The 26,471-nt window shown below is 40.6% G+C and overlaps 3 protein-coding genes across 3 annotated transcripts in view; all 3 read right to left on the bottom strand.

Moving 5' to 3' along the window:
- Positions 1–37: 37 nt before the first annotated feature.
- On the bottom strand, positions 38–8,857 carry retsat.2 (retinol saturase, tandem duplicate 2). The gene is made up of 11 exons (XM_087839984.1): positions 8,637–8,857; positions 6,415–6,597; positions 5,994–6,235; positions 4,822–5,023; positions 4,537–4,734; positions 4,333–4,452; positions 2,861–2,999; positions 2,452–2,561; positions 2,195–2,364; positions 686–845; positions 38–589 (listed from the first exon to the last, which is right to left on the bottom strand). The coding sequence occupies exons 1-11, from the start codon at positions 8,794–8,796 to the stop codon at positions 441–443; spliced, it is 1,833 nt and encodes a 610-aa protein (XP_087696110.1). The 5' UTR covers positions 8,797–8,857; the 3' UTR covers positions 38–440.
- A 2,706-nt stretch (positions 8,858–11,563) lies between these two features.
- nmt1a (N-myristoyltransferase 1a) lies at positions 11,564–19,693 on the bottom strand. Its single transcript, XM_006798310.3, has 12 exons — positions 19,494–19,693; positions 17,212–17,317; positions 16,878–17,022; positions 15,432–15,550; positions 14,992–15,083; positions 14,788–14,904; positions 14,498–14,668; positions 14,295–14,403; positions 14,024–14,194; positions 13,770–13,934; positions 13,550–13,687; positions 11,564–12,991 (listed from the first exon to the last, which is right to left on the bottom strand). The coding sequence occupies exons 1-12, from the start codon at positions 19,691–19,693 to the stop codon at positions 12,971–12,973; spliced, it is 1,554 nt and encodes a 517-aa protein (XP_006798373.3). The 3' UTR covers positions 11,564–12,970.
- A 1,311-nt stretch (positions 19,694–21,004) lies between these two features.
- Positions 21,005–26,471, bottom strand: part of plcd3a (phospholipase C, delta 3a) — a 30,766-nt gene continuing 25,299 nt past the window's right edge. Inside the window, exons 6-15 of the mRNA XM_006798309.3 lie at positions 25,732–25,933; positions 25,494–25,638; positions 25,133–25,285; positions 24,896–25,048; positions 24,648–24,798; positions 24,380–24,496; positions 24,017–24,195; positions 22,932–23,067; positions 22,464–22,613; positions 21,005–22,349 (exon numbers count right to left, since the gene is read on the bottom strand). Coding sequence (XP_006798372.2) covers positions 22,207–22,349; positions 22,464–22,613; positions 22,932–23,067; positions 24,017–24,195; positions 24,380–24,496; positions 24,648–24,798; positions 24,896–25,048; positions 25,133–25,285; positions 25,494–25,638; positions 25,732–25,933 — 1,529 coding nt within the window. The 3' untranslated portion in view covers positions 21,005–22,206. The remainder of the gene's footprint in view (positions 22,350–22,463; positions 22,614–22,931; positions 23,068–24,016; positions 24,196–24,379; positions 24,497–24,647; positions 24,799–24,895; positions 25,049–25,132; positions 25,286–25,493; positions 25,639–25,731; positions 25,934–26,471) is intronic.

Here is a 26,471-nt window from a genome sequence, read left to right as displayed (position 1 = left end):
CCTGCTCATAAAACACACAGTGCACCAGAGATACAGTTGTAACCATTTTATTATTTGCACCCCTTGTTTAATGTTTAATGAAAGAACTGTTTAGAAAAAAAAAAGTAAATCCAACATATGTCATAATTAGGCACATTATGTGCAAAATAAAATTAGCATAAAATACCACACAACATAGTGGATATTAATTCTGTCTTTGTGAATGACTCACAAAGCATTTACATGAGTCGTGTTAAACCACATTATTCAGACATGTTAAATCTGGTATTACAGACTACTTAACCAAACCGCGGAAGAGAAATGTAAATTAATATGAGTTCTCCAAGTGTTATGGAAGATTAAACTCTCTCCAGTATTTTAATGTTACTGATGAGCAAAAGTGTCACAGCACTGATTAATTGCTGCATGAAGCGCTATCTCAGCTGAATGGTGTTAGGCAGTTACTCCCCTTTCAGCTTGGAATTAATAAATCTTGTCCTCTTTGCCAAGGCGATGGCATCCAGATGGAGGTTTCGCTTGAGAATGGCAGAGCCGCAAGTGAGAGCTCCGGCGAGGGCACCGGCGAAACCGCACAGAAACACATCCTGGCCTGTGAAACAAAGGCATCAAGCGTTATACATGCAAAGTAAATCACAGCACACTGACTGGATGTTTGGATGTTCCAAACACACAGATTCACACACACCTGTCAGATAGAGGTTCTTCAGTGGCGTCTGAGCTCTGACTGTAATGTTCAGCTCAGGGTCGAACCGGCTGATGCTGTGATCTGCGCCATAGATCTCGCCTTTGGGGGCTCCGATGTAGTGTGTGTTTGTGATGGGAGTACCAGCATCAATGTATTCAATCTGCACAAGGAGAAAAAAAAATATGGCTGCACAAAAAGGGCGTTCATTCTTATTTAACTAGGAATTCAAGACTGCTTCCACCCATCTGTCTTCTTCCATTTATCCCATTCTAGGTCACAGCTTGGCTGGAGCCTATTTTCCAGCTGTCATGGGCCAAGAGGTGGACTACAGGTTAGGACAGGTTACTAATCTATTACAGGGCTAACACAGATAGATGCTCACCAGTTAACCTAAAATGCATGTCTTCAGTTACTAAAATCATGCTCTGTTGGGTTGTGACTGATTTGGTTTTTGAAAAATGTTTGATTTCTCTGCCTCGAGAAGCCCTTTGGTTGTTTTTGCAGTATGCTTTGGGTTATTATTAGCAGACACGTTATTAATAAAAAGTAGTGATACAGTTCCATACGGCGATAGTGCTGCATCTCTGACAGATAATGTGGTATTATTTGGATTTTCTTTTCTTTTCCCTTGTATAAATGAAAAAAAAAAAACTATCAGTGAGTGTTTGCCATCTCACTTACAGGTTTATTTTGTTGGGGTTTTTTTGGCCTAATGACGACCTCCTTCACTTGTGACCTCATATTAAAAGTTCCAATGAAAAACTACCGAAACAAGTTCACCTTGGAATTAGTTCCAAATCTTTTATCTGCACAATCTGCGACGGAGCGAAAGTCACTTGGTTATTAAACTGCTTGTCAGGCAATTATCTAATTATGCAAAAACTTTTGCAAAAACCTTTGGCCTAAAGCTGAAAGTCTGCACTTGTTTAACATATTGTTTAATTGAATTTAAATCCGACGTTGTGGTGTGAAGAGGTCCTAATTGTGTTAGTCATGAACTGTTTGGCTTCAGAAAGATGTTTTAGCTGTTTTTCAAACCTCCAACTTTATGCAGCCTGAACCATTCCCTCCTTAGATCTGTCACAATACAACACCACTGTCACTCTTTGACAAAACAACAACAATCTGTATACAATATGTCTCTTTGCCACTTTCTGACAGCACACAAGAGGCTCTGCAATGTGACTTCTTAGCCACCCTTGAAACTTTCCCACAATTCCCACAGGTGGTGTGTACATAAAGTGGGGATTTAATCAAACTCGTGAACTACACTCAGCAACAAGTGGTCTTAAAATGGTGATTTTGCTTTGATGGTCAGTTCAAAATGAGCAATTATTAACAAATTGTGCAGCAGAGAATTTTAGATTATAAAAGAATTCTTACACAACATTCTTGATTGAGTTATATAAATAAGGTGGTTGTAACCGAAGTTTGGCTTTATATAGTACATAAGTGCCAAATTCCATCATTAAACCTGTCTACTAGAAGCTACATGGGAAGAGTTTTTACCTTGTCTCTGGTGATCTTGGGGAAAACATCCATTACTACTTCTAGAATGGTGTCAAGGAATGCCTGTTTCAGCTCCATGTAGTCGTGCCCTCTGTTTGTCACCTTGCCATCCTTCCACTCCTCAAACCATTCATATTTGGCAAAAGTGACCAGACTCAAAGTAGACTTCCCTAATGTGAAGAAAAAATGAGACTGTTTTTGAAAAAAATTAAATTAAATAAAATAATCTATCGGGTTGAGATTTCGTGATTCTGTACCTGGTGATCTCGCCTCCCAAGTAGGATCTTTAGCTGAGGGAGAGGCGACAAAGAGGAGAGGTACATTTTTTGCTGCCTCTTCTCTGTCTTTCTTCATATAATTCACAACCCTTAAAAAAATACAAATAAGAGACTCTTCTGAATTTATACTGACATTAAGGACTGGACCAAAAACTACCTTTAGGCATCTGTAACATCTGCATTCTGAACATTTCTCTCTATCATTCACCATGAAAAATCAGACATTTCTGATACTTTTTTGCTGTGGCAAAAAAAAAAATTTACAAGTAAGAATTTATACTGGTGTATCTCATTATTATGCTGTAATATTCTGATTTGGCTATAAATACCAAAGTTTATATTTGGTCCTAATTGTAAAAGGAATGAAAACAAAAGCCTGACATCGTACAGTTCATCGAAATTGTTCTCAGCAAAGATCCAGTAGTTGTCTGCTTTCAGGCCCAGCTCCTCCTTCGTCCCATTCAGACCAATGAAAACGCTCAGACCACCTTCACCATGCTCCAGCATACTCAGCTGCTTCTGGATAGCTGGAAGGCAGCAGAGGCACAGCACACAGTCAAAGCAATATAAAACTGATGTTAGAAGCATGAGTCATTCCCCTGATTAGAGGTAAAAACAAGTGCTGCAACAAGTAGCACCGTGCATCAGCATCAGTACTTATTCTTTAAGGTCTTTGAGTGCTGACATGATTACTCAGTGAATCAATCAGCAAAGGGCGAACAAGGAACTTTGTTATTTACTTATCTCTTAAATTTATCCTCTCAAATGTGAGGGCTGGGTACTTTTCTCCGTTTTATATCATGACACGCCGGTGTTTTAGTTAGGAAAATCCAGGGTTTAGGCTGCAAATCATACAAATAAAGGAACTGTTAGCAAGACGTTTTTACTATGTTGGGGCTTTCTAATTGATCAGAATAATGAAAATCCTTAGTTACAGTTACAAGTCTGTTGGAGCCCTGATCAACTTTACCCCCTCAACTGTAACTGGACCCAGGAGCAGACTGAGCCAACTCTGGCAGGAATTTGATCTCATCCCCGGCCACTGTGCTCACACAAGCCCACAGTCTGCTAACCCCATGATCTTTTATCATGCTGTAAGTCTATGTTTTGAAAGCTGTGCCAAAAATTGTGTTAGTTAAGTTATATTTACATATATGTCTTGATGGGATTTGTTCACAGTTTGGTTTTTTGTCTTTGCAGAATGAGGTGCATTCATAAAGGGCAAAACATGTTACTCGGGTTTGGTTTTTGTTTCTTGATGAAATCTTCCTTAAACAACTTTGTGCTTCTTCATCGACCGCCTTAAGCACTGCATTTAGCTCCACCACCGTTGGCACATTTGTTTGAATGAAACCAGAAGCCTTTTACATATATATATATATATTTTTTTTTTTAAATATCACAGTTATTGTCAGTACTGGGTGATAGTAAGACCTCACTATTTGTCGACTCAGAGGGAAGGTAATCCAGATTAAATTGCAAAAAATCTGAGATGGCTTCTCTTAAAACTGAGCTCCCTCTCTCTCTTTGGTAACTTGTCCAATGTTATATGTATAAAAGCAGGTAGACTGCTGAGAAAGAGTGGGGACTGCACATGGGCATCTATCTTTGTTTGTGGTAAACAGTGTGACACTGTAACTAGAGCAAGCAGCTCAGTGGTGAGTGTGATGTGTGGTTTGGGAGAGGTCTTTCAGTTGACACCTGCTTATTATAATATGACCAGTCAAGCTGACTGTTTATAGGAGTGAGCCTGAAGCTTAGCTGAGACGTGACAAAGACAGTGTCCACTATCTCGCCACTTTCCTGTCAAAAACATCTTCAATGTTCCTTCAAATAAAGGTTAAAAAAGTCCTTTCTTACCTGGCATGGTCTGGAGGTCTTTGGGAATCAGCTTCTGGTATGTGTTGAAAATGCCAGCGTCTGAGATGATCAGAGGAGCACGGATGTGTACTTTCTCCTGACCTTTCATTACACTGACACCTGAAACCATAAAACACAAACACAGTGAATCGCCTCCTCTGTGGGATGTTGAGCTAACTGTGCGTAGAGAAACTGAGGACCCACCACAAGCTTCCTTGGAATCATTGAATAAGATGCGATTGACTGGAGCTCGAACCAGAACAGCGCCCCCTGCCTTTTCAATGATGGGGATCATATGGTAGGCGATCTCACTAGCTCCGCCTTTAGGGTACCAGGCGCCATTCAGGTAGTGGGTGACCAGCAAACTGTGCATGGCAAAGCTGGCATCTTTGGGAATTTTACCTGCAGATCAGAGATGGACACCAACAGTGTGAGCAGCATGGCGAAGAACTGATCTGATTACACCACTAAAACCATAGCCGGGCTCACCATAGGTGCCAAAGATGTAGCTGAAGACAGCCCTGAGGTCCTTGTTCTCTGTCAGCTCGTTGACCACATCTGTAAGGCTGCGGGGAGCCATCTTGAAGAAGAAAGACAGATGCCTGACTAAGCCGGTGTGAACCAGGAACTTAGCCAGCGGGAGAGGGAGAATCTTCAGAAGAGCGAGGAACCAAACTCCGTTTCCAGTTTTCTGAACATGAAACACACAGTGGAAAAAAGTGTAAGCAAAGTAGTCTTGTCTCTTGTGCTTACAAATTACATACATTTAGTGATAATTAAATATTTTGAAATTATCACTAAATGTACGTAATATTCATACTCATTACATATCATGTGGCAACAGCAAGGAAATATATTCCTGGCTATACTTCTACAGGAAAATGGACAAATGTAAGAAGTACGTTTGTGAAACAGATGGGTGGTGCCATAAGGCCATAAAAACTTGGCCATAAGGTGTCATAAGGCCAGTCCCAGTGCACCTTTCCTTAGTACTCCATAAAACGTTATGATAAATTAATAATGTATTGTTATTGCTATCAATATTTGATGTGCTCTAATTTCCCAAAAATGGATCACTTTGTTTTGTGGAGTAAAATAGACCAAAAGTACTGCAAAAATGATCAGTTTTACAATATTTAGCTATATCTGTTGGGAGAAGTTAGTTAATGCTGACACGGTTCCAAGAAAGATAAAGAGTCTCTTAGAAAAATTCCTTGTGAGAGAAACTATTATTATACGTTTCAAAAGATCTGAACCAGAGACACAAAGACTGTTTGCATAACTTAAAGCGATTGAGAAGAAGAAGGTTAATTAAAAAGTGTGCCCTCCAAAAGCACCAAGGAAGATCTGCTCCTTTATTTGCATGCCGAAGGGCAAACTTTGGCGCAACTCAGTCTGAGTAAAGTTGTGTAATGTTGCAGCTAAAAAAAAAAAATGCTGCTTCATGAATCTGACCTTTGAATTATCAGCTGATTATCTGTGCAACATCCACAGATGTTGGCTAATAAAAGTGCATAAACACATAGTTCACTTCACATGCTGGAATAACAAATAAAGGTCTACCCAATAAAATATGAGCCTACTTATTACTCAAAAAATAAGTTTGCAATGCTAATAAAAGTCACTAAGTTGCAGATGCACAAACTAAACTGTGATTCTACCTTGGCCAGCTTCATGAACTCGTCAATAGCCTTTTCCTCTCCTGGGAAACACTTCTTCAGTTCATCTGTGAAGCGAGTCCTGCCACTGTAGATGGGGTACCGGCGGCGGTTTTCTGGAGGTCCCAGCACAACGTGATCGAATGGGTTCTCCAGAGGCTCCCACTCCAGCTGTCCATTGGTCATCTGATCCAGCATGCATCGAAACGGCTTGTGGTCCAACAGTTCGCCAATGTAGTGGATTCCTGTGGGATGATTGTGTAGATCACAGAGAGGAGACTTCAGATCCCTTAATTGAGATCGAAAAGTATTTACCAAACCAAAGATCATCATTGCAAAAACTGTCAAATCTTCTCTCCTCTTCAAAAAATACATATATTTTAATTTTAGGGAATAATAAAGTAACACGAGTCACTGATCTCACCAACATCAAATTCAAAGCCCTTCTCAGTGAACGTGTGGCAGCATCCTCCGGCCCGGCTGTGCTGCTCCAGAACCAAAACCCTTTTTCCAACTTTTGCAAGCAGCACGGCAAGTCCGAGCCCACCAATCCCACTGCCGATGACGATGGCATCCAGGTTCTCCGGTACTCTATTGGCCACAAAACCTAAAGAGGTGGAAACGAACCATTCAGTCACCAGCATGGCTTTAGCATTACAGTAATAAATTGGAGAATTCTAGTCATGCACCACCAATAAGAATCATTTTAAAACATAATTGGTGTCAGATTCACAAAAACTCCAGATATTCTGTTTTGCTCACTTTCATACGATGGTGTATTCAGGCTATTACTACAACTTACTATATTAGTACAATTTCTCAAACCAAACACCAAATAAAATGGGAAGCTTAATGGGGTTAAAAAAAATAAATAAAAAATAAAAAAATCAGCAGACTGGGTATATTTATAGGATTAATAATAATAATGGATTGGATTTATATAGCGCTTTTCAAGGCACCCAAAGTGCTTTACAATGCCACTATTCATTCACTCTCACATTCACACACTGGTGGAGGCAAGCTGCGGTTGTAGCCACAGCTGCCCTGGGGCAGACTGACAGAAGCGAGGCTGCCATATCGCGCCATTGGCCCCTCTGACCAACACCAGTAGGGGGTAGGGTAAAGTGTCTTGCCCAAGGACACAACGACCAGGACAGAGAGCCCAGGGATCAAACCGGCGACCTTCCTTTTTTTTTTTTTTTTTTTTTTTTTCTTTTTGCCTGTCCCATTTGGTTCTTTAGCCGTCAGAATTGTTGTCTGAAGACCAACAAGGATACCCAATGGATTTATTTTGCCAAATGGATCATCATGGCATTGCCGTATTGGTCCATTTGATCGACCTTTGTTTTTATTATTTATTTTATTTTATTTTCAGTTGTTACAGACGGGACAGACATGAGTGAGGGATAGGAAAGGGAGAAAGAAAGAGGAAGGAAAAGAAAAACAGAAGGGGAGAGGGACAGTGAGAAAGGGGGGAAAAAAAAAATATCTCCGGGATCACCTGTTGAGAGAAAAAGAATAGAAAACAAGCAAAAAAACCCAAAACAAAACAAAGCAACATACTATACACAACACCATCGCATTAATCTACCTAAGTGTAAACAGCAGTAAATACTAAATATTGAATGTTGTTGTGCAGCACGCAGGACAGACAGCGCACAATGTGCTTTGAAGTAGCAGCCAAGAAAGGTGTGATTTAAGTCTACAAACAGTGAACACCTGTGTGCACACCTGTGTGGATCGGCGCGCTTGTATTCAAATGGTTTCCCCATGTAATGGTCTGCAAGAGGATGTAGAGAGCCATAGCCCTGTCCCTCAGGGCATGAAGCAGGCATGGAGGAGATCCAGGCCCCAGACATCCAGAGGTCCCAGAGTGCAAGAGCCCAAGGAGGACCACCGGAGGGGCATCCGTGCCACCTTCATGGGAAGGGCTGAGGATACCCAGGCGAGGGGTCACCCAGTAGCCACCGGGCAGAAACTAGAGGGGGCTGCACCGGCGTGCTCGTCGGCTCCGCCGGCAGCCAGCTGTGCCAGAGTGAACCGAGCCGCAGGCACAGAGGCCGGAGGCCCGAGGGCCCTCCGCGCCCCGGAAGAGGCCCGACCTTCCGGTTACAGATGCGCTTCCCAACCCCCTGAGCCCCCGGATTCTAACTTTGAGGGGTAAAAAACTATTTTTTGTGACTTACTTATTAGTTTATAGTATGACATTTACACATTTTTGTAGTACTTTTTTCCTCATATTTTTTCCCAATGTAATAACATAAAATATCCAAGTAATGTTTATTCATTTTTTTTATTTGTGCAGAGATTATCTGAGATTTTAAGGCTGCTCCCTTTTTTTTTGCAGTCTTGGTTTGGCAAAAGTACCAAAGGAATCTTGCACTTTTATAAACTTTGCAACGTCCATTCCAAACCCACAGATCTCATCTTATATCTATTTATATATGTTTATATGAGAAGTGCGTGAAATTAGCACAATTTACAACAACTTCCAGTTTCAGTTCTGACTAAGCATCTGTCTGCTGACTTATAAAATCCACAAACAAATATAGATAAGAATGAGTCAAATAGTTGACTTGAATAGTTCAAATGCAAAGGCTGACACTTGACCTGCATAACTCGGCGTGCAATGGACCTTTCACTCACCTTGCTTCAGCACTTTATTTTTCTCTTTCTTGTCGTAAACTCTCTTCTTTAGCGGTTCACGAGTGTCCTTCTCAAAGGGATCATGCCCGCGGCCGCCGAAGACATAATGTAATAAAAATATGACAATCGCCGCACAAATAATGCCCACAGCGATCATCATTGCGCCCCTTCCCAAACCACTCGGCACAGTCACGGCGTTCACTTCCTCATTAGGTTCCTTCAAAAACAAGAGCCTTTACTTAACAGCTCGGATCAGTACCGCCCACATAACTGACAGGTGACGAAACTGCCCAATCAGAATTTCCCTTTTGGGACGCGTTATTATATTTCGACCAATTACAGTCCAGTTCAACGTGACAGCTTCCTTTTGAGTTTATTATGTTTTTAAGTTGAAATGTACTGTGTCCTAATGAATTTAATACGTTTTTATTGTTGCTGCTTTTATCGTCCTTGTGTTTTGCTGCTGCTTTATTCAGATAAAGCAGTGTTCATCTTATTTGTAAAAGTTCCATGGCCAAAGCATAAAATTTGTCTTTTCAGCAGGGTAGTGTACATGATCCACAACATCTCTTTGCAGTGTTTTACCTTTGTTAAACCACTGATTAAATTAACTATTTAAAAAAAAAAAAAACCCAAACAAACAGTTTTCTCAAGGCGCTTTACATTGTATGGTAAAGACCTTACAATAATGCTAAAAAATTATCTTAAAATTGGGCTGTCTCTGCGTAATAAGGTTTTTAAAAAGTTGCCACCCCTAGAAGTTAAACACGTTCCACCTTTGCAGTTACAGAATTCCTCGCTCCGGCTTATCTTAGACGTTTTATTAAATGTTTAAAAAACACTTATTTGCCGAGGAACATTGTGTGATGTTTCAAAGCTTCTGAAAACCCTCATTTGTGTATTTGGGGAGGGAATTATTTAAGTACAGCCAGTGTTGGGGAGTAACGGAATACATGTACCGCCGTTACGTATTTAAAATACAAAATATGAGTAACTGTATTCCGTTACAGTTACCGTTTAAAAAGGTGGTATTTAGAATACAGTTACTTTGTTAAAATAAATGGATTACACGGAGGTACTTCCCTGTTTCATATTGTGGCGGGTCAGGCCTGTTTGGGTTTTGTTTGACAGCTACGTTCTGTTGTTCCAGGTGGCAGCGTTATGGTTGCCATGGTTACAGGGTGCCGCTCTCTCTCTGCGTGTTTCCTGGGTGAGAGAGGCCTTTTTGTTGTTGTTGTGCTAAGCTAATAGGCAGAATGCTACCGGTATAGCTCTAAAGAATGTAGCATCATAGGCAGTGTAGTCCGTGCTGCAGGGAGAATGGACTGCCATACCCGTTATGTGTCTGTGAGCGAGGGAGGGAGAAAAAGGAAAAGTACAAGCTGTCATCGAGCAAAAACGGGAGCTGGAAGCATGTAAATATAATAATAACCACTGCAGCCAAGAAGAGAACCTGACGAGCCCAGTTGTAAGTAAGCTATTAAGACTCGACTGTACACCGTGTTCGTGTTTTCCTCCAAAAACAATAAGTTCCGTTGGAGCAGCCTTTCAACGCCTCTCTCTGTCTCTCGCTAGCAAAGTTGACCCAGACAACAAAGTAAAGCCAGTTTTCGGCTATGAGCCCGACACAGAACCCACCGTATTAGCCAGAGGTCCCTTTACTACGGTTCGGAGCCGCGGACCTTCAGTAACAGTAATAAATCACAGCAATAGTACATTCATGTAGTTGTAAACAGCATGATAATGCCAAAGTAATCCAAAGTATTCAGAATACGTTACTCTCATTGAGTAACGTAACGGAATACATTACAGAATACATTTTGGGGCATGTATTCTGTATTCTGTAATGGAATACATTTTAAAAGTAACCTTCCCAACACTGAGTACAGCTATATTTAACATCCATTTAATCAGACTTTACCAAAACCTCACAGTAACACCAGGGGTAGGCAACCTTTCTGATGACGAGTGCCATTTAAAATTTCCTCAGAAGTCAGTGTGCCATATGATTGCATTAGCAATAAATTTAATAACGCTCTATATGAACAGTTACACAATATATAGAACCACTTTATAGAATTATATTTGTTCGCAGATGTTGGCAGCTATCAGCAAATAGTTATCAGCTGTTTTGAAACAAACAAAAAAAAAAAAATACACTTTTTATCCATAACAAGAATTCCATAACAGCAAATGAACTGTACAACAGAAAATACAAATGCTATTTATGGTCTCCTCACAACAATGATAAGAGAAATAAACTGGGCCAATATGGCATGTTTGTTAATATTCAACCCTCTACTAACTAACCTTATGAATTAAATAAAGTTCACTATCAGTAACATCATAGCACTCACCCAGCTGTATAGACACTCCATCATGCTAGCTAGTACACAGTACGAGTTATTGTAACTGACTGTAAAAAGTCAGCACAACGAAAATAAACTGCACCTAAACTTGGTTTATATCTGACCCAGATAGACTGCAGGTCATAACTTCTTACCTGAAGTTCAGTTCACCTGACACTCGGACCAGCGGCAGCCTCGGGTCTCTCCTCTTGCCTCCCCTTTCTCTCATCCACCTGCTGGCATCCAACACTTATTATTGTTACTGAATCTGTGGAGGCTCCGCCATAGCCACCACCAAACAACTGAGTTAGGGTTTTTTTGTTGTTGTTGGGTTTGTTTGTTTTTTTGGGTGTTTTTTTTTTGTTTTGTTTTTTTAAACACACCGACCAGCATCTGGCCAATCCACCACCTTTCATTGTTTGTACCGTTACAAAAAAATAAAATAAAAATAAAATAAATCATCGGGCCACTGGTATGCCCTACGGCCAGTCCAGCTATGGTCGTGCCATCACTTAACCCTTCGCAGGGTTGCCAACCCCTGCTCTACACCCTTCCAACCCTAAAAGAAAAATCTACATATTTTCATGCATTTCCTGCACCATTCATTTTTTTATTCATTTTCTTTTTTACATCCGTTTGCAAATAGAACCAACATTTTACAAAATATTTTAACTGGGGCATTTCCCCAGTTATCATCCATCCACGCTGCAGGTCTTGCAAGTCCAGACTGCTGTTCACAGGTCCAGTTCCAACACCCACCTACTCTACCTGATGGCATGGTCAGTGTAAGCTAAATATGATGTGTGAGGTGCAAAACTTTATGATTGTTAATAATACTGTGGACTTGTAGCAGGGAAAAGTACCTTATCAGTGATGTCAGCTCATCAAATATGTAAACTTGTCTCCAACTGTTTATGGTCTATTACAGTTTGCAACATATATACATTAAGTTTTTGACTCTTTAAGACATCCTGTGTGGTTCCCTCAAGCAAAATCTGCATACTGAGCTTAAAAAACCCTTGACCTTAAGACTTGTATACAGTGAGAGCCAGATCGAAAGATTTCTTAAGGTGGATTTTGCAACTGGAGCCCTGTGAACTTAAGGTGTCCTTATAAATTGTATCCCTGCTTATAAATGTTGATCAGAATGCCTTAAACCGCTCCATTGCAGTCTAACCTCAGAAAATGATTGACTTTTTTGTCTGAACTGTTAATCAGTCTGTGTAACAGGGTTCTAGTTAGTGCAGCAAGCTGTGGCGAAGAAAGTTACTGACAAGAAACTCCAGAAAATAAATGCCTTCTCTGGAATTCATCTTCAAGCTTTGCTCAAATGCCTCCATTACTGCCAGAACCGACTCTGATGAGCAAAATACAAACGACAAAAAACGGTCGACAAGGAAACTCTAAAACAGAAGCCCTTATTCTTGTGTACACTTTTGGTATTTATTATCTCACCTTTTCAGCCGTTTTCTCTTTAAAATAATTTTGATCCTTTTGATTTTTATCTCTAAAACTTAAGGATGACAGAATTATTGTAGTTGCAAAAAGCACTTCCAACAAACAGTAGGCTCTAGTCTGTATGCGTTAGGGTGTAATTCGCAGTTATGTTTGACATTATTTACACATACGGTATGCTTTGTCGCCAACAATGAGCGTTTGGTATCCAGTAACCTGTGCAAACTGTTCTTGTGAGTGTGTGTATGGTACAATCAAGACAGCTTTCAGATGTACAGTTGTTTGGGATGGTAACTACAATGGCTTAAGGTCCATGTGATCGAGGGAGGAGGGAAGAGCTGAAGACTCCCCCCTGCCTCCCTGCCTGGCAGCGGTAGTGCAGGTCAAAGTTCAAAAGGTCAAAAAGTAAAAATGGGCGGTGGGTTTCCATTCTTAAAGTAGGAGGTCATCAGTTCATCTGTCAGGTGGCCAGTGCGATTATGCCACCTCCTCACCTGATGGTGCCACTTGCTTTCTGCATTAGAAGGGATGTCACTGCAAAACCAATCCCACCTGGAAAAGAAGCAACGGAGCCGTTACCAAAACAGTCACAAATGTAGCTTGGGTTTGTGCAGGAGTCACTATGGCACATGTAAGGCATCTGTAGTAGTACTGCATGAGACTGGCAAAAAGGATGAAAATGTAACAGAAAAGCTAGATGCATGACAAAGACATGAACAATTAGCCTTTAAAAAAATAAAATAAATGATGCCACAAACAAAACTGGTTAAACAGTCTCTTGCATGAACAACCATAAAAAGCAAATACTTATGTGAGCAGCACACAATGATACAAGAACAATTTATACCCAAAATTATTGCAGACAATTATATCTTTTAGTAAATTCACCTGAAACATTAAAACTCCCTTAAGATAGTTTCATATATGCGCTACAGCAGGTGCCCATATGACAGGAATGCAGCAGCCCACATTTGCCAACCTGCAGCACTTATCTTCTCCTGCACTCCATCCCCCATTTCCTGTCTACTCTTCACTGCAAACCGGTCACTAAAAAGGCAAAAAGCCCAAAATGAAATCTTTTAAAAGAAACAAGTTATTTCAGAAACGCACCTTTTCCGGCCCCATGCTGGGACACTTCCAATTGTACAGGTAATACTGTAGATTCCCATCCCCGATGCCAAACTTAAGCTTTTCCAAGAAAGTCTTGTTTTCCATTAGATCCAGTGCATTAAAGACATCAAACCCTTTCTGAGTAAAGAAACAGGAAAAATTATTAGGTTTTTGCAAGTAAACATTTCAGAGAACATGTTTTTAAAGATTGAACATGCACCGATTTGGCCAAGATGAGGGCATCGGACATCAGGTCGAGCAGGGGGGTGGTGGTGTGCACATTGTAGAAGGAGTATGCTGCTTTTAGACTGCGGTGCACAGGATGATTCATAATGGTAGAGGGAAGAGTGTAGAAACTCAGGAAGTCTGTCACTTTGCCATCATTCTGTAATGACAACAAAGTATCCCTTAGTTACTTGGAGAGAATTTTAAAGGGGTTTTTTTTCCCTCAAAGATTTTTTCTGGATTCTTTACCTCCACCACGTAAGTGTCAATAATATTCTCTTGGGGCAGCAACCAGTGTTCCACCTCTTCCGGATTCATGACTGGCACCAGGTTGAACTGGCTCAGATATTCACGGAGGAGGCGATGCACCACGGGCACGTCCTTCTTGGTCATTGGCCGCAGACCAGAAGTCTTTGGGGCCTGAAAGAGAGATGACAAGGACGAATACATTAAAAGACATGCTGGAAGAAAGAGGTGATTTCTAAAGTGACTGAAAATTTAAGTGTTAATCGCCAACAACCTCTGGCAAGCGGTACAACTTCATGGTCCGCTGCATAGTCATGTTCCTGCTCAGATGGGAAAACTTCACTTCAATTAGTTTTCGAGGGTTCAAAGAGCGATGCCAGTACCTGCACGAAGGAAACGTCATTAAGTACCAATTGATGCAGTGAATTAAATCTAACCCTAGGGCTTGGGGTTAGAAAATATCCCTGTCACACCCACCTGCATGTGCCCACAGGTTTGGGTAGTACCACTCCAGCAGTATACACTGCCTGAAAGATTCCCTGCAGGTTGACCCGTCTGGTGATCTCTCTGATCAGAACTGGAGCGACTCGTTTGGAGCGAAGCTTCTTGTGGACGCAGAGGAAATTAATCTCAACCATTTTCTTCTCTCTAAAGCAGAAAAAAAACAATCATGAGACATTTATTTATTTGAATAACACACTGAATATAATCTATTAGAAATACTAGTCATAGGCCAGTATTAGTATAGGCCCATTCTGTTTACTTACATGTCATAGATGTGGATGGTGGCAGGAATGGCACTGATAAAGCCAACCAGCTTCTGGTTGGAGTTAACCCTCACTCCACAGTGCCACTGAGGCAACCAGCCAGGAGGTCGCAGGGCCCTGAGGAGGACATGGTCAGTCAAAAATGCCACACATTTCTGTGCACTTGTATTAATATTTGAACAATATTTAAATATAAGAAATTACCAGAGCAGGAACTCAGGAGAATAGTCAAATCGGAACATGTTATCATCATCTTCAACATAGTTCTCGTTGAGAAGGGTGTAAAGCTCCTTGAGCTGGTTGTAGAGAGAAGAAAAGAATAAGAGACAGAGTCATCTTAAAAAGTCAAGAGCACCAAATTAAAAAACAAAACCACATTTCTACAATGAGCATTTGACAAAAGGACAAAGTTTCTAATTGGACTGCTACTACACTCTGACCAAACAACAAGCACTTCAGCATAAACAGTCACATAATTACTGAGAGGACAAACTTGGAATTAAAAAAAAATTGGAATTAAAAAATACACTAGTTTCTTAACAAAATGTAGTGCAAAGCACCACGAGTCCAGGACTTTGTTACTGAAAGACGAATTCCTCCTGTGCGTGCTTGCTGTGAGTGTTTGTGTTTATATGCTTTCTTACCACAGCGGGGTTCCCCAGGTCGAGGGTGTCCCAGCTGAAGCCCTGCGGGAGGCTGTAGGGCTCTTCTCGAATGTTGTCTTTGTCAGGTTCAATGGAGCCGTGTGATGTCACCGTCTCCCCTGAAGGAAAAGTAAACAGAAGTCTGACAAAGCACAAAAACCTGCAAATTACACATATACACTCTTTTAGACCGTCACTCTTAGAAGACCAGAAAGCAATGGCACATATCCACTGGCCACCTCATTAGGTACACATCCACAACATTTATGCAAATCTCTCATCAGCCCTTTACCTGACAGCAACTCTCTGCATGTAGGCAGGTAGACACTGATAAGATGTCCTGCTGAATTTCAAACCAAGCATCAAAATGGGGAGGAAAGGCAATTTAGGTGACTATGACTGTAGCATGGTTGTTGGTGCTGGATGGATTGGTCTGAATATTTCAGAAACTGCTGATCTACTACTGATTATCCCCACAACCATCTCCAGGACTTATCCAGTGAGTTATTTGGGAGAAAACGCTTTGATGATGTCAAAGGAGCATAGAGCCAGACTCCTTTGAGCTGATAGAAAAGCACCAGGACCTCAATTAACTACTTGTTACAACAAAACTATGCAGCAGAGCATTTCTAAACGCACAACAGTCAAACCTTCAAGCAGACTACAGTAGGTGCCACTCCTGTCAGCTACAAACAGGAGACTGTGACTAAAATTCAGCTTACCAAAACTGTAGAACAGAAGACAGGAAAAATACTGCCTGGTTTGATGAGTCCTAATTTCTGCTGTGACATTCGGATGGTAGGGTCAGAGTTTGGCATAGATTTATGTTGCCAACAGCTCAGGACACTGGCAGTGAAGCAATAGTGTGGGGAAGCTTCCTTGGTCACATTGGGCCCCTCAGAATAAAACAACATTTAAACACCACAGCCTACCTGAGTACTGTTGCTGACAATGTGATTCCCTTTATGACCATAGTGTACCCATCTTCTGATGGCTGTTTCCAGTAGGCTACAATGTCATATAATAAAGGTCAAGTAATCTCAAACTGGATACTTGAACATGAAATGAGGTGAGTGTACTCAAATGGCCTCCCGATTCACCAGATTGCAAACAAAAAGAGCACATCTGCAGTATATTGAAATGGGAGAAATAGATGTGCAGCTTCCTCATAACCATGCATAATCATCAATTCCTTTCCACCAACAGATTGCAAAATAATGCTGTTGTACTGAGCTTTTGCATACTTGAGTCATAAGCACAAGCCTTTTTTCCCTTCTGTTCACTCTGTGTTAACTGACCATCTGTGTAAGCCCACTTTTGTCCACATGCAGAAAAACCCCGAAAACAACAACAACAACAAAAACATTCTTTTATCAATCCCTAAAGATTTGACCTATAAGCTACATATTGGCATGAAATACAGAACTACGCCATCTGTATCCATACCTAGTTTGGGCACAGGCTGTGTGTCCCAGAACTGGTAACTCCTCCGAGTGGCCTCCTCCATGGTTTTGGCTGGACCTTGGCCAACAGAGAACAGTTCAATGGCCTTTTGGATCTCCTGTAGCTTATCAGCTGGCAACGAATTCACCTGTTTGGGAAGTAAACACAAATATACATCAAACAAGACAACAAACAGAAGTCGATCCTATCTAAACAGTCTCTAACCATTCTGTATCTAAACTGTGATTTTAGTAGTTTACACCTTAACTGGACTGTTTCTCCTTTCCTTTTAGTTTAAGTTTATAACCCATTAAGACAGAAATGCATAAATTCATGCCTTGGCAAGGGGGTCCTGAGCTGCTTCTGTGGCACCAGATTTCTTCTTCTTTTTTTGCTTCCTTTTCTTCTTCTTGGCGCCAGTGTCGTCCCCAAGACCCCTCTCACTGGAACAGGACAGAAATAGATGGCATCCTTTTTAAGACTGATCTCAGAAGAAAAGAAAATCATGGTGGAAATTTATTTTCTGCAATCTGCTTTTAAACAACAGCCAAGCTTATTAAACCACCGACACTTCCAACACAATTTACATTTCATTGCTGATGCAAAGCCTTGTTAGCCGAGGAGTAGCTGTGTGTTTAAACTAACAACAACAAGAGGTGTAGCTCTAGGGCAGCTAAAGACAATAAAACCAGTCCTTCAGCTAAAACATACAGAAAATCCCAAGTTGTTTGCGGGATGTTTAGAAGTGAGTGCAGATTTTCAGAATAACCCTCTCTTCTGATCTGCTCCAACCAGAAAAGCCACATATCTCCAGCCAGCTACTTCATCTTCTGGCAACATACTTACACAGGATAATCTCATTAGTGTCCAAGAGGGGAGAAATACAGGCCAGTACGCGGCCTGTATTTAAAACACCAGCACAGATGGTGAATCAGATGACATCTAGAAGAAGAGTATCTGTGCGTGTGTGTTTATGTACTGTATGTGCCCAGCAAGTGACTGGAACAATGGACAACAAAACATTCAATGGTTTGTTCTCCCACTTTCCATTTCAACAGGGTAGAGCAGTTAAGGGGCCAAACAATTGTTTCTGAGTGCAGGAAGGTTCAAAGACCTGCAGGGGAATGTGTTTCACTTTAGCTAGGGTGACCAACCGACCTCTTTTCCCCGGACATGTCCACTTTTCACGTTCTGTCCGGGGCGATTTTCGAGATTGATAAAAAAGGCCGGGTTTTCCTATATTCCAACAGAGGACCCATGTGTGTGACATCATCCCCAAACTGCTGCTTTGTGGGTTGTTCTGTGCTCACAGACGGGACTGACAGCGTACAGAAACTGTTTAAAAGATCCCAAAGCGCAAGTGCATCTTTTCAGACGAACTGCAAAAGAAATTTCACTCGTACCGACCCAGTACTGGTAATTTTTCCTTATGCAGATGAGGCATTATTTCTGTACCATTATTTAATTCAGGGGGTTTTAAGGTTTTTTTGCACTTGTTGACTTGTAAAAGCCTATATGACATAGTTTACAATTCACAATCCATTAACTGCACAGAGAAGGCATCTTTTAAATACGTTTCTTTAAGCAAGTTCTTCATGACTGAGCCAAGTGTCCTCTTTTTTGGAAATCAAAATATGGTCACCCTACTTTAGCCATACAGCAACGTGGGTTTGAGGTAGAATTCTGCAACATTAGGTTTATTCTTTTCTCAGTTTTTATCTTTATTCGCTTCTTTGTGTCTCTAAAAACGGAAACGCGTGGCTGTGTGGTCAGATTTCCTCCAGTTAGTGATCAGATGTTTGCAAAAACTACCTTGCAGAGACGCATTCTTATTCCACTTGTTCTACTAAAAACAAAGGTCAGCTGCTTTGCGGACATGCCGTTTCATATGTGACACCACTTCTCTCTTTAAAAAAAAAAAAATACAATAAGAAAAAAAACAGGGTTTCTATCAAAGCTTGTACTGAGTAAGAGCAACCGAGCTAGGCTGCTTTAAGATCGTTAACAATTCTGTGGCTAAAGAGGGAATTCAAAGCCCTCACTTCACAACACCGGGACCCAGGTATATTATGTTTAAGCTGAGTGCTTTTTGCATGCACGTTTGTGCTTGTTTCACTTTTGATCTTGCACCGAATCCACACACACAGACAATGCCAGGTACGCTAGCATGCAAGCTAATACGCTACATGTCAGCTGGCGTAAACGTGATTTGCATCCTTTACCGTCAACACAGCAACGGCATGCGAAGAACACCGGAAACTATCAATTTAATTAAAAGTTTATTTTTTTCTCCAAGTTTTATGAGTAACAGAAACATGCGTCTTGGTGTAAAATTGGCTTCTAAACGCACTTTGCTTTCTCCTTTCTAACCATATACTTAGGAAAACAGTAAGTCCAGCCTATATTTGGAAAAGACATCCTTCTCAGCCAATCGGATGAAAGAACAAGCAAGCGAACGTTGCTACTAACCAATAGGATGAAAGAAAATGGGCTGGACAACGTCGAAGGATGGCCGTCTATCCCGACTGCTCACCGAGGTTTAGTTTAAGTTAATTTTGTTAAAATCTCCAGAGCCGTGACGTATTTTACGCCACCGACCGAGTAAGCCTGCCTCCTTACCCATCGTCAAAGTGGTGCTCTTCATTTTCACAGTCGCTGCAGTGTGCGTGATCCTCTACATCTTCTTTCTCCGGCATCGGTGCTGTCTCATTCTCATCCGCCATCTTCAACCAGGAAGTGAGACTCCACCGCGTGCCCCTTGACACCTTTAAAAGAGTCCCGACGCTATTGGCTGAAACGTGCAGCGGAGGCGTAGCCATGGCCGTGTTTTTTTACCCGATCATTTCCAAATATTTACGATAAACAGAAGGCTCGTAATGGAGCGGGTACGGTTTGTCGTTTTAAAGCGTCCCTTTTTAAGTTCTCACAGCCCCAGCAAAAATAGATTTTTTGTGTATTTAATATATTTTTCCCTCTAAAGACAAACAGCCATGTGGCGCCCATACAACCCAAAGGCAAATGAAATCACTTGAGTGGAAACACGTGTAAGATGGTGAATCTTGCAAGATAATCTGAGGCCTAATAAGTTAATATTACAGCAGGGTGAGTAAGAAGGCAAAGTCATGCTCAGATTTAGGTGGATTATTTAATGAGACCAACTGAGCAGATTAAGCATTGTGGCGTTGATATTTCGTATTTGAAAGTCAGTTAAAAGGCACTAACAGTTAGGTAAAAATGTACATTAGCTGTTCTTTTACCTAGTCTGCGTATTGATTAGCGCCTCCAAAGCAGCCAAAACATTTTAGGCCCACATCTTATTTATTTTCATAATAAATAAACGCTGATAGGAGCATTAAAGAACCCAGTTTTTGCATAAAGTAAGCTAACAGGATATTCTTCTATTGACGTTTTGCATGAATACATTAAAAGTAGTGACACGGTGTTTAACAATAATTACTACAGCAATGGAGCTACAGCTACGGCAACAACACTTGGACATAGTACCCACAGAGTTGCAACATACACAGTATAAGAAATCGTGGCAGTCATATGAGACGATAACATGATTATATTTGCTAATGATTATTTCAGAGAGCCGTGTGTGATTACTTTTTGTTAGCAATGCAACATTTTGACCTAAATATCAACAGGGACTATAATTTATTTGAGGTGTGTTTTTGAACCATTTCTGCTGATGTTAAAAACATGTCTGTGATGATTTTAGCGTTAACTTTAGACTTTTTAGCAACATATTTCTTGAAGGGGGAAAACTACTAATACTGACCTCCTCATTTTTCTGTCATTGTGGTGTTGCTGACTGACATTCACAACCCACTGTGTGTGTGTTTGTATTTAATTAAGTTTACCACAAAATATTCAGTGGGTGGATTAACTCATAATTCATGGAGATGCTCGGAAACAAAAGAAGTCCAGTTGTTGGAGAAACTGCTGCCATGCTGTGTAATGTGAAATGTCATAAATATTGCTAAGAGTTTTCATTTTTTTTTTTGTCTTTATTTTGGCCTAATCAGGCAGGGACATATCCATTGATAGTTCTAATGTTGGAATGTAAAGATTTATCATGTTTTAGGCTGACAGCTTTTGAGTACCACAGAAAAGTCAGACAAAAATTCACAGATTAGAACCTTCTGGTTATGCATTTATTAAAGTATCAGGTGTCCACACACAACACTGTGGACTTTTGAAACTAAAACAGACACTTTTTTTGACAGCATGTGAAAAAAATTGTTAGAAGTGCTTTATAAAAACATTTTTCTTGCAAACATAACCACTCAAACGCATCCCACAGCGTCTATATTAAACATTAAGAGAGCAAAGTTTTACTTCACCCACTATTAAATACATATTACATTCTTCTCAAAAACCAGCGTGACCATTAAAACTGTAATTACAGTAATTACTTTTCATCGCTGGACTATTTTATTATCAGTGAACCTCCTTATAAGAGTATTAAAAGATTCACTGTAGCCTGGAGTAATTAGTGGTTGTATTAGATTGATGCAATTAGTTTTTAACAGCATTTTTTTCTAGATCTGAATACGAAGACAAGAGTTGACAAAATGAAAGAAGCTTATATGGAAATACTGTATCGTTAAAAGTCAAATATGATTTTAAAAAAGCACATTTGAACATATGTGAAATGATGCTAAGATAAAATACAACACATTTAAGAAAAAAGCTTATCTTTGCAAGTTAAGCCTGTCATGTTCTGCTGGAAGATGTGAGAATATGTTAGAATTTGTCTTCCAGACAGAATTTAAAAATGTGCCCAGATATCTGGAGTATCAAGTACTTGTACCTGGGCAGCATGGGCCATGGCGCCCTGGGGCACTCACTAACACAAAATTAAATCTGTATTACAGTTAATGGTGCCAATAATAACATCTAAAACACTGATGTTTATGTATATTGTCAAACACAGTTAGTTACACTTGGTTTACATCTCATTGCAATTCTGTTATAGCATCAATTTAAGAAGTGCTATTTTACTTAAGCGATCATTATTCTTCAAGTTAAAAAAAACATGTTAAAAAATAAAACGATGACATAAAATAAATGATCTTCATTCTCTCTAACAGTCCCCTTTTCTGCATTTTTTTTTGTTATGAATTACAGTCACCAGAGGGCATGTGTCCATCTCTGACAGACACCTTTCTTCAAGCACTGGGAAGTGGTTTTGTGCAAACTGGACCACTTGGGGTCTGAACTGTAAGACAACGGCAGCATTCTGTCTCTGTCTGTTTACACTCGGAGCTCCTCCTTCCAAGGTCCTTCATTGTCCAGATATCTGATTGTCTTGTTCAGATGTGTGTCACGCTTTGCCTTTGGCAGCGGCAATACGCTCAGCCATAGTTTTGACAGGAACACCTCTGCGAGTCACTTTGACATGGATAAAGAGTGTAGCAGGAGAAAGGCTAGAACCATCTGCCTTCAGTAAGTGAATATGTCGATAACCTGGGTGGGAAGAAGAAACAAAAAAAACAAAAGAGTATGACACATATTAAAAAGAACATCCGAGAGTGAAGAACTGGTAGACGACTGACTTGTAGACTAAATCTTAATAAGCACCTATGCGAAAGCTTGTAAAAGGTAAAGTGAACTGCCCCACAAAGTCATTTTTGGCAGCATGATCGTGGTCCTCCACTACAAACCGCACCAGGGCCAGCTCAGGGACCTGCAGCTGGAAGCTCAGAGTACAGTCCCAGCGAGGGTTGAAACCTGCAGAGGGCGCACAAGAGCTGTAAATACACCATCTGGTGCATTAAACCTTTCAAACAAACTAATCATGGCATTGGATTGAAAAGACTCCTACACAAGTATATATTCCAAGATTTGAATAAAGAAGCTTTCTGACATCATCTCTTGTCTCCTGTCACTGCATTATAAAAGTAACACTGATTTACAGAAATGCCTGCATTTAATTTAAATATACATAGATAACAAAGATATTATCACTCTGCAAAAAAAAAAAACATATGAAAATGTATTTTTAAAATTTTATTGTTGTGGATAAAAAAACAAAAAAATAAATATTACCATTGTTGTCAATGCGGTGGGTTTTTTGTTTTGCTTTATCAATAGCCACCCCATGAATTTCCACCCACACTAGTGGGTCCACAATGGAGCTCGCCTTCTCTGTGTTGATTTTTGGCAGCTGTTGTGCAGATATTATCTGAAAAAGCAAAACATAATTCATCATTGTGTGCATGAAATTATCATTAGAAATGTATAAAAAAGTCTATTGGAGGCAAGGTTTTTGCAAAATCCGACAATCTGGATAGCACACAATAGCTCTATGTTTAGACTCTAGTTTAGACATAAGGGAACTCTTCCAGAGGAACAACAGAGGATGGCATCTCCTCTATGAAAAAAATTGAAGTATGGACAGTAATAACAAGAACTAAAGGACACTATGAAAAATAAACTTGCCACAAAAAGGAAGGAAACTTCCTATTTTCTTCTAACAATACTTCTTAGCAATAAATCCTATAACGTTGGAAAGTCTCTTTATTTGTCTATAACTCCTCATGTTGGTGACCAGCTTGGTCGCACACTGCTGTGGGATGGGATGACATTTTTCAACCAGCATTTACTGCTGTTAAACTACCAATATGTCTTGTTTCTTCAGAATTCAATTATCCAATCCAACAAATGACACCAAACAAGAGTTATTAACAGAATAAGCTGTTTGGCGTTGGCAGAGAAGATTTGGCAAGTTTTTCATGAGTGCAACCCACATTCTCAACACTACTGCTCAACCCACAAATGCATTCTCCTTACAAATGTGGTATCCTTCCAGTGGTATATAAGATTTATTACCAAGAAGTATTGTTACCACAAAGAAATAGTCAACCAAACACTAATTTCCTTACTTTTTGTGTTAAGTTTAGAACAGCGGTACAGAAATCTTACTATAACGTCTATCTCCTCCTTAACAGGTAGGCACATCTGAACGAAACTTTGGAAAAACGTCATCACATATATTGTGGTTATTAAAATCTATATGCTTTAAAAAAAATATTCATGATGAATTTAAATTCTTTGGATTTTTGTGTATCTATCTATCTATCTAAAATGTTCCTTTCCCCCTGTAAATGTGAGCCTTAGTAACAGTTACTCACTCGTATAGTCAGCTGAGTTGGGGTATGACCGGGGCCTCCTCCCGTGTTTTCTGGGTTAAAGTTGGATGTGGGACTGCAAAGGAAGCTGGGTTTGAGGATGTATCCACAGCGACCATTTGCGAGGAAGCGGCCCTGGTTCAGGTCCATTTGCTCCCCAGCCGTCTGGAAGTTTAGAGCCACTTAACGGCAGAAAGAGGAAAGTGGAGGGACACGGGATTAAATTAACGGAATCAGAGATGTCAGCAGGTTACATGTGACATGACAGTAAGTTTACAGAAATAAAACACGTCTCTGGGTTTTTAAAAAAACATTTTTTTTGATTCCATCTGAACAGCAGCGTAGCTTTCAGTGTGGAGTACCAACCCAGCTGGCATCCACAGTTCCACATTTCCTGAGGATCATAGTTGGATGATTGAAGGCGCTGGCCACAAGGGTAGATCCGGCTCAGCTGCCTGCTGTTGTGTCTTACAAAAAGCTTCCCTGTAAATGAAAAGACAGAAAACCACAAGCCATGATACGTTGAGGGCTAATGATATTTTCTGTAGAACCAGCTGCACAAAAGACACGATGCTGGCAAACTTTTTGAATTTCTCTATCTGATGTCAAGATGCAATTATCTCCACTATTGTACCAGACTCTTTGATGTGCTTGAGGGCATCGTTTTCAGAGAAAGAAGACATTTCATTTGGCGGTTTTTCAGACACATTTCCAAACCCACGGAAGGGGACACTCTTGCAGTAAACCACCAGGTCGGATAGCTCGGGGCACAGTTTCGAACGGACCTGGAAAAGGCAATGCAAGGAAAAAAATTGGTCAATTAACTAAAGTGTTTGTGTTAACAGCTTCCACGACTCAATAACGAGCCTTTCTTGAACTGACCATTGCAGGATCCTTCATGGGTGTGCTCTTAATGCTGCTGGCTAGTTCGTCTTCAGAGCTCGAAGAGAAACTGGTGCAGCTGCTGTTCTTCGACAGCTCACCCAGGTGAGGAGTGTGTTTCTTTCCTTTTACCAAAATACGCCCCTTAAGCTCCTGCAAGGAATGCCATTGGAATAAATTACTTTATTAGAAAAGCAAATGGGTCCAGCTGTGCTTCTGTGCGTGTGGTTGTTGTACTTCGGGAGAAGGCAGGTCTCTCAGTGGCTGGTCACTGAGAGGCTTGGGGAGCAGTTTTTTGCCCAGGATACTACGGAGGTGTTTGTCCATGACAGCCTGCTGCTCCACAGAACAGTGATTCTCCAAGGACAGGATTAGAGGGTATGGGGATGTCTGCAGGGAGAAACACAGGCTAAGCCATTAAAATGCAATTAGATCACATTATAGCAATGCAAAGCCCAAGACTATAATACTATACAAAATACCACAGGATTGCCTCAGAGTCAGGTGTATAACCAAAAGAAGTGCAGTGGGTTGGCACAGCTGTAAGCACAACGCATAACTGCATATTTCCATGAGTGAAAGCTACAAAATGTCTTACCTTGAAGGCATACTGACCGATGGTTTCAATGACTTCCTTAAAGGGCACTTTGGAGGTGAGTGTGTGCCCGTGGTAGATGATAGGTTCACCTTTATCTCCATCCCAGCAGTCTAGCTCCACACAGCGGCAGCCCTGAATTAGAGCCCTGACAGTGACAGATTTATTCATTTGAAACCTCGGGCACATATCTCACTAGACTGACTGAGGGCCAATGTTGCATTCTTCTCTGTCACAATACCTCATGTACGGCTCAGTGCTGCTCGCACCGGTGACTTGGTCCTTGGTAAGGTAAGTGTTGTGTGACGAGGAGATGAAGTAATGGGCCAGGGGGTGGGTCATGTCCTGGTAAACTCTGGCATGGTTAGGGTTGAAGACATCATTCTCCAGAGACAGCATGTACATGGTGAAACCATTTTGTGTCATGAGCAAGTTCTTCTGAGCTGCAATAAATGGTATTTTATTTCCATCAATTTGTAATCTTTAAGTGGATTTAACAGGATAATGAAGGGCTTTAAACAAGATAAAAGAAAGCAGGGATACATGGAAGACATGAAATGGCATAACATATCAGCCTATGTGTATCATTTAGGAAGCAGAGGGCAGCATGAGGAAGAAAGCTCAAAACTGTGGAAAGGGAATCAGACCTAGAGTTGCCAGAAGTATTATTTCTTCTTTTATGCTGTTGATTTACATAATTAATAATATATATTATGCTATAAGTGCATTAAACTTGACTTTTCCTGTCTTTAACAATCGGTTGAATTCAATTCAGTTTAAATGACACCAAAATTAGGTTGCAGTTGGTTTTTAGCATGCAACATTAAAACAGGACAACAGGTGGGCCTCTGAAAATAGATAACTAAGTTTTAGAAAAAAACAATGTTGGTGTGCACAAACCAGAGACATATAAACAAATCACAAACCGACACAACTCAGATAACCTAGGCTGCAAATGTACTATTTTTTTTTATTGAGACC

Source organism: Neolamprologus brichardi, chromosome 4 (assembly GCF_056152115.1).
Source record: "Neolamprologus brichardi isolate AB-2024 chromosome 4, ASM5615211v1, whole genome shotgun sequence".
NCBI classification, from domain to species: domain Eukaryota; kingdom Metazoa; phylum Chordata; class Actinopteri; order Cichliformes; family Cichlidae; genus Neolamprologus; species Neolamprologus brichardi.
The sequence above is the reverse complement of the archived record's forward strand: the minus strand, read 5'-3'. Positions and strand labels throughout refer to the sequence as shown.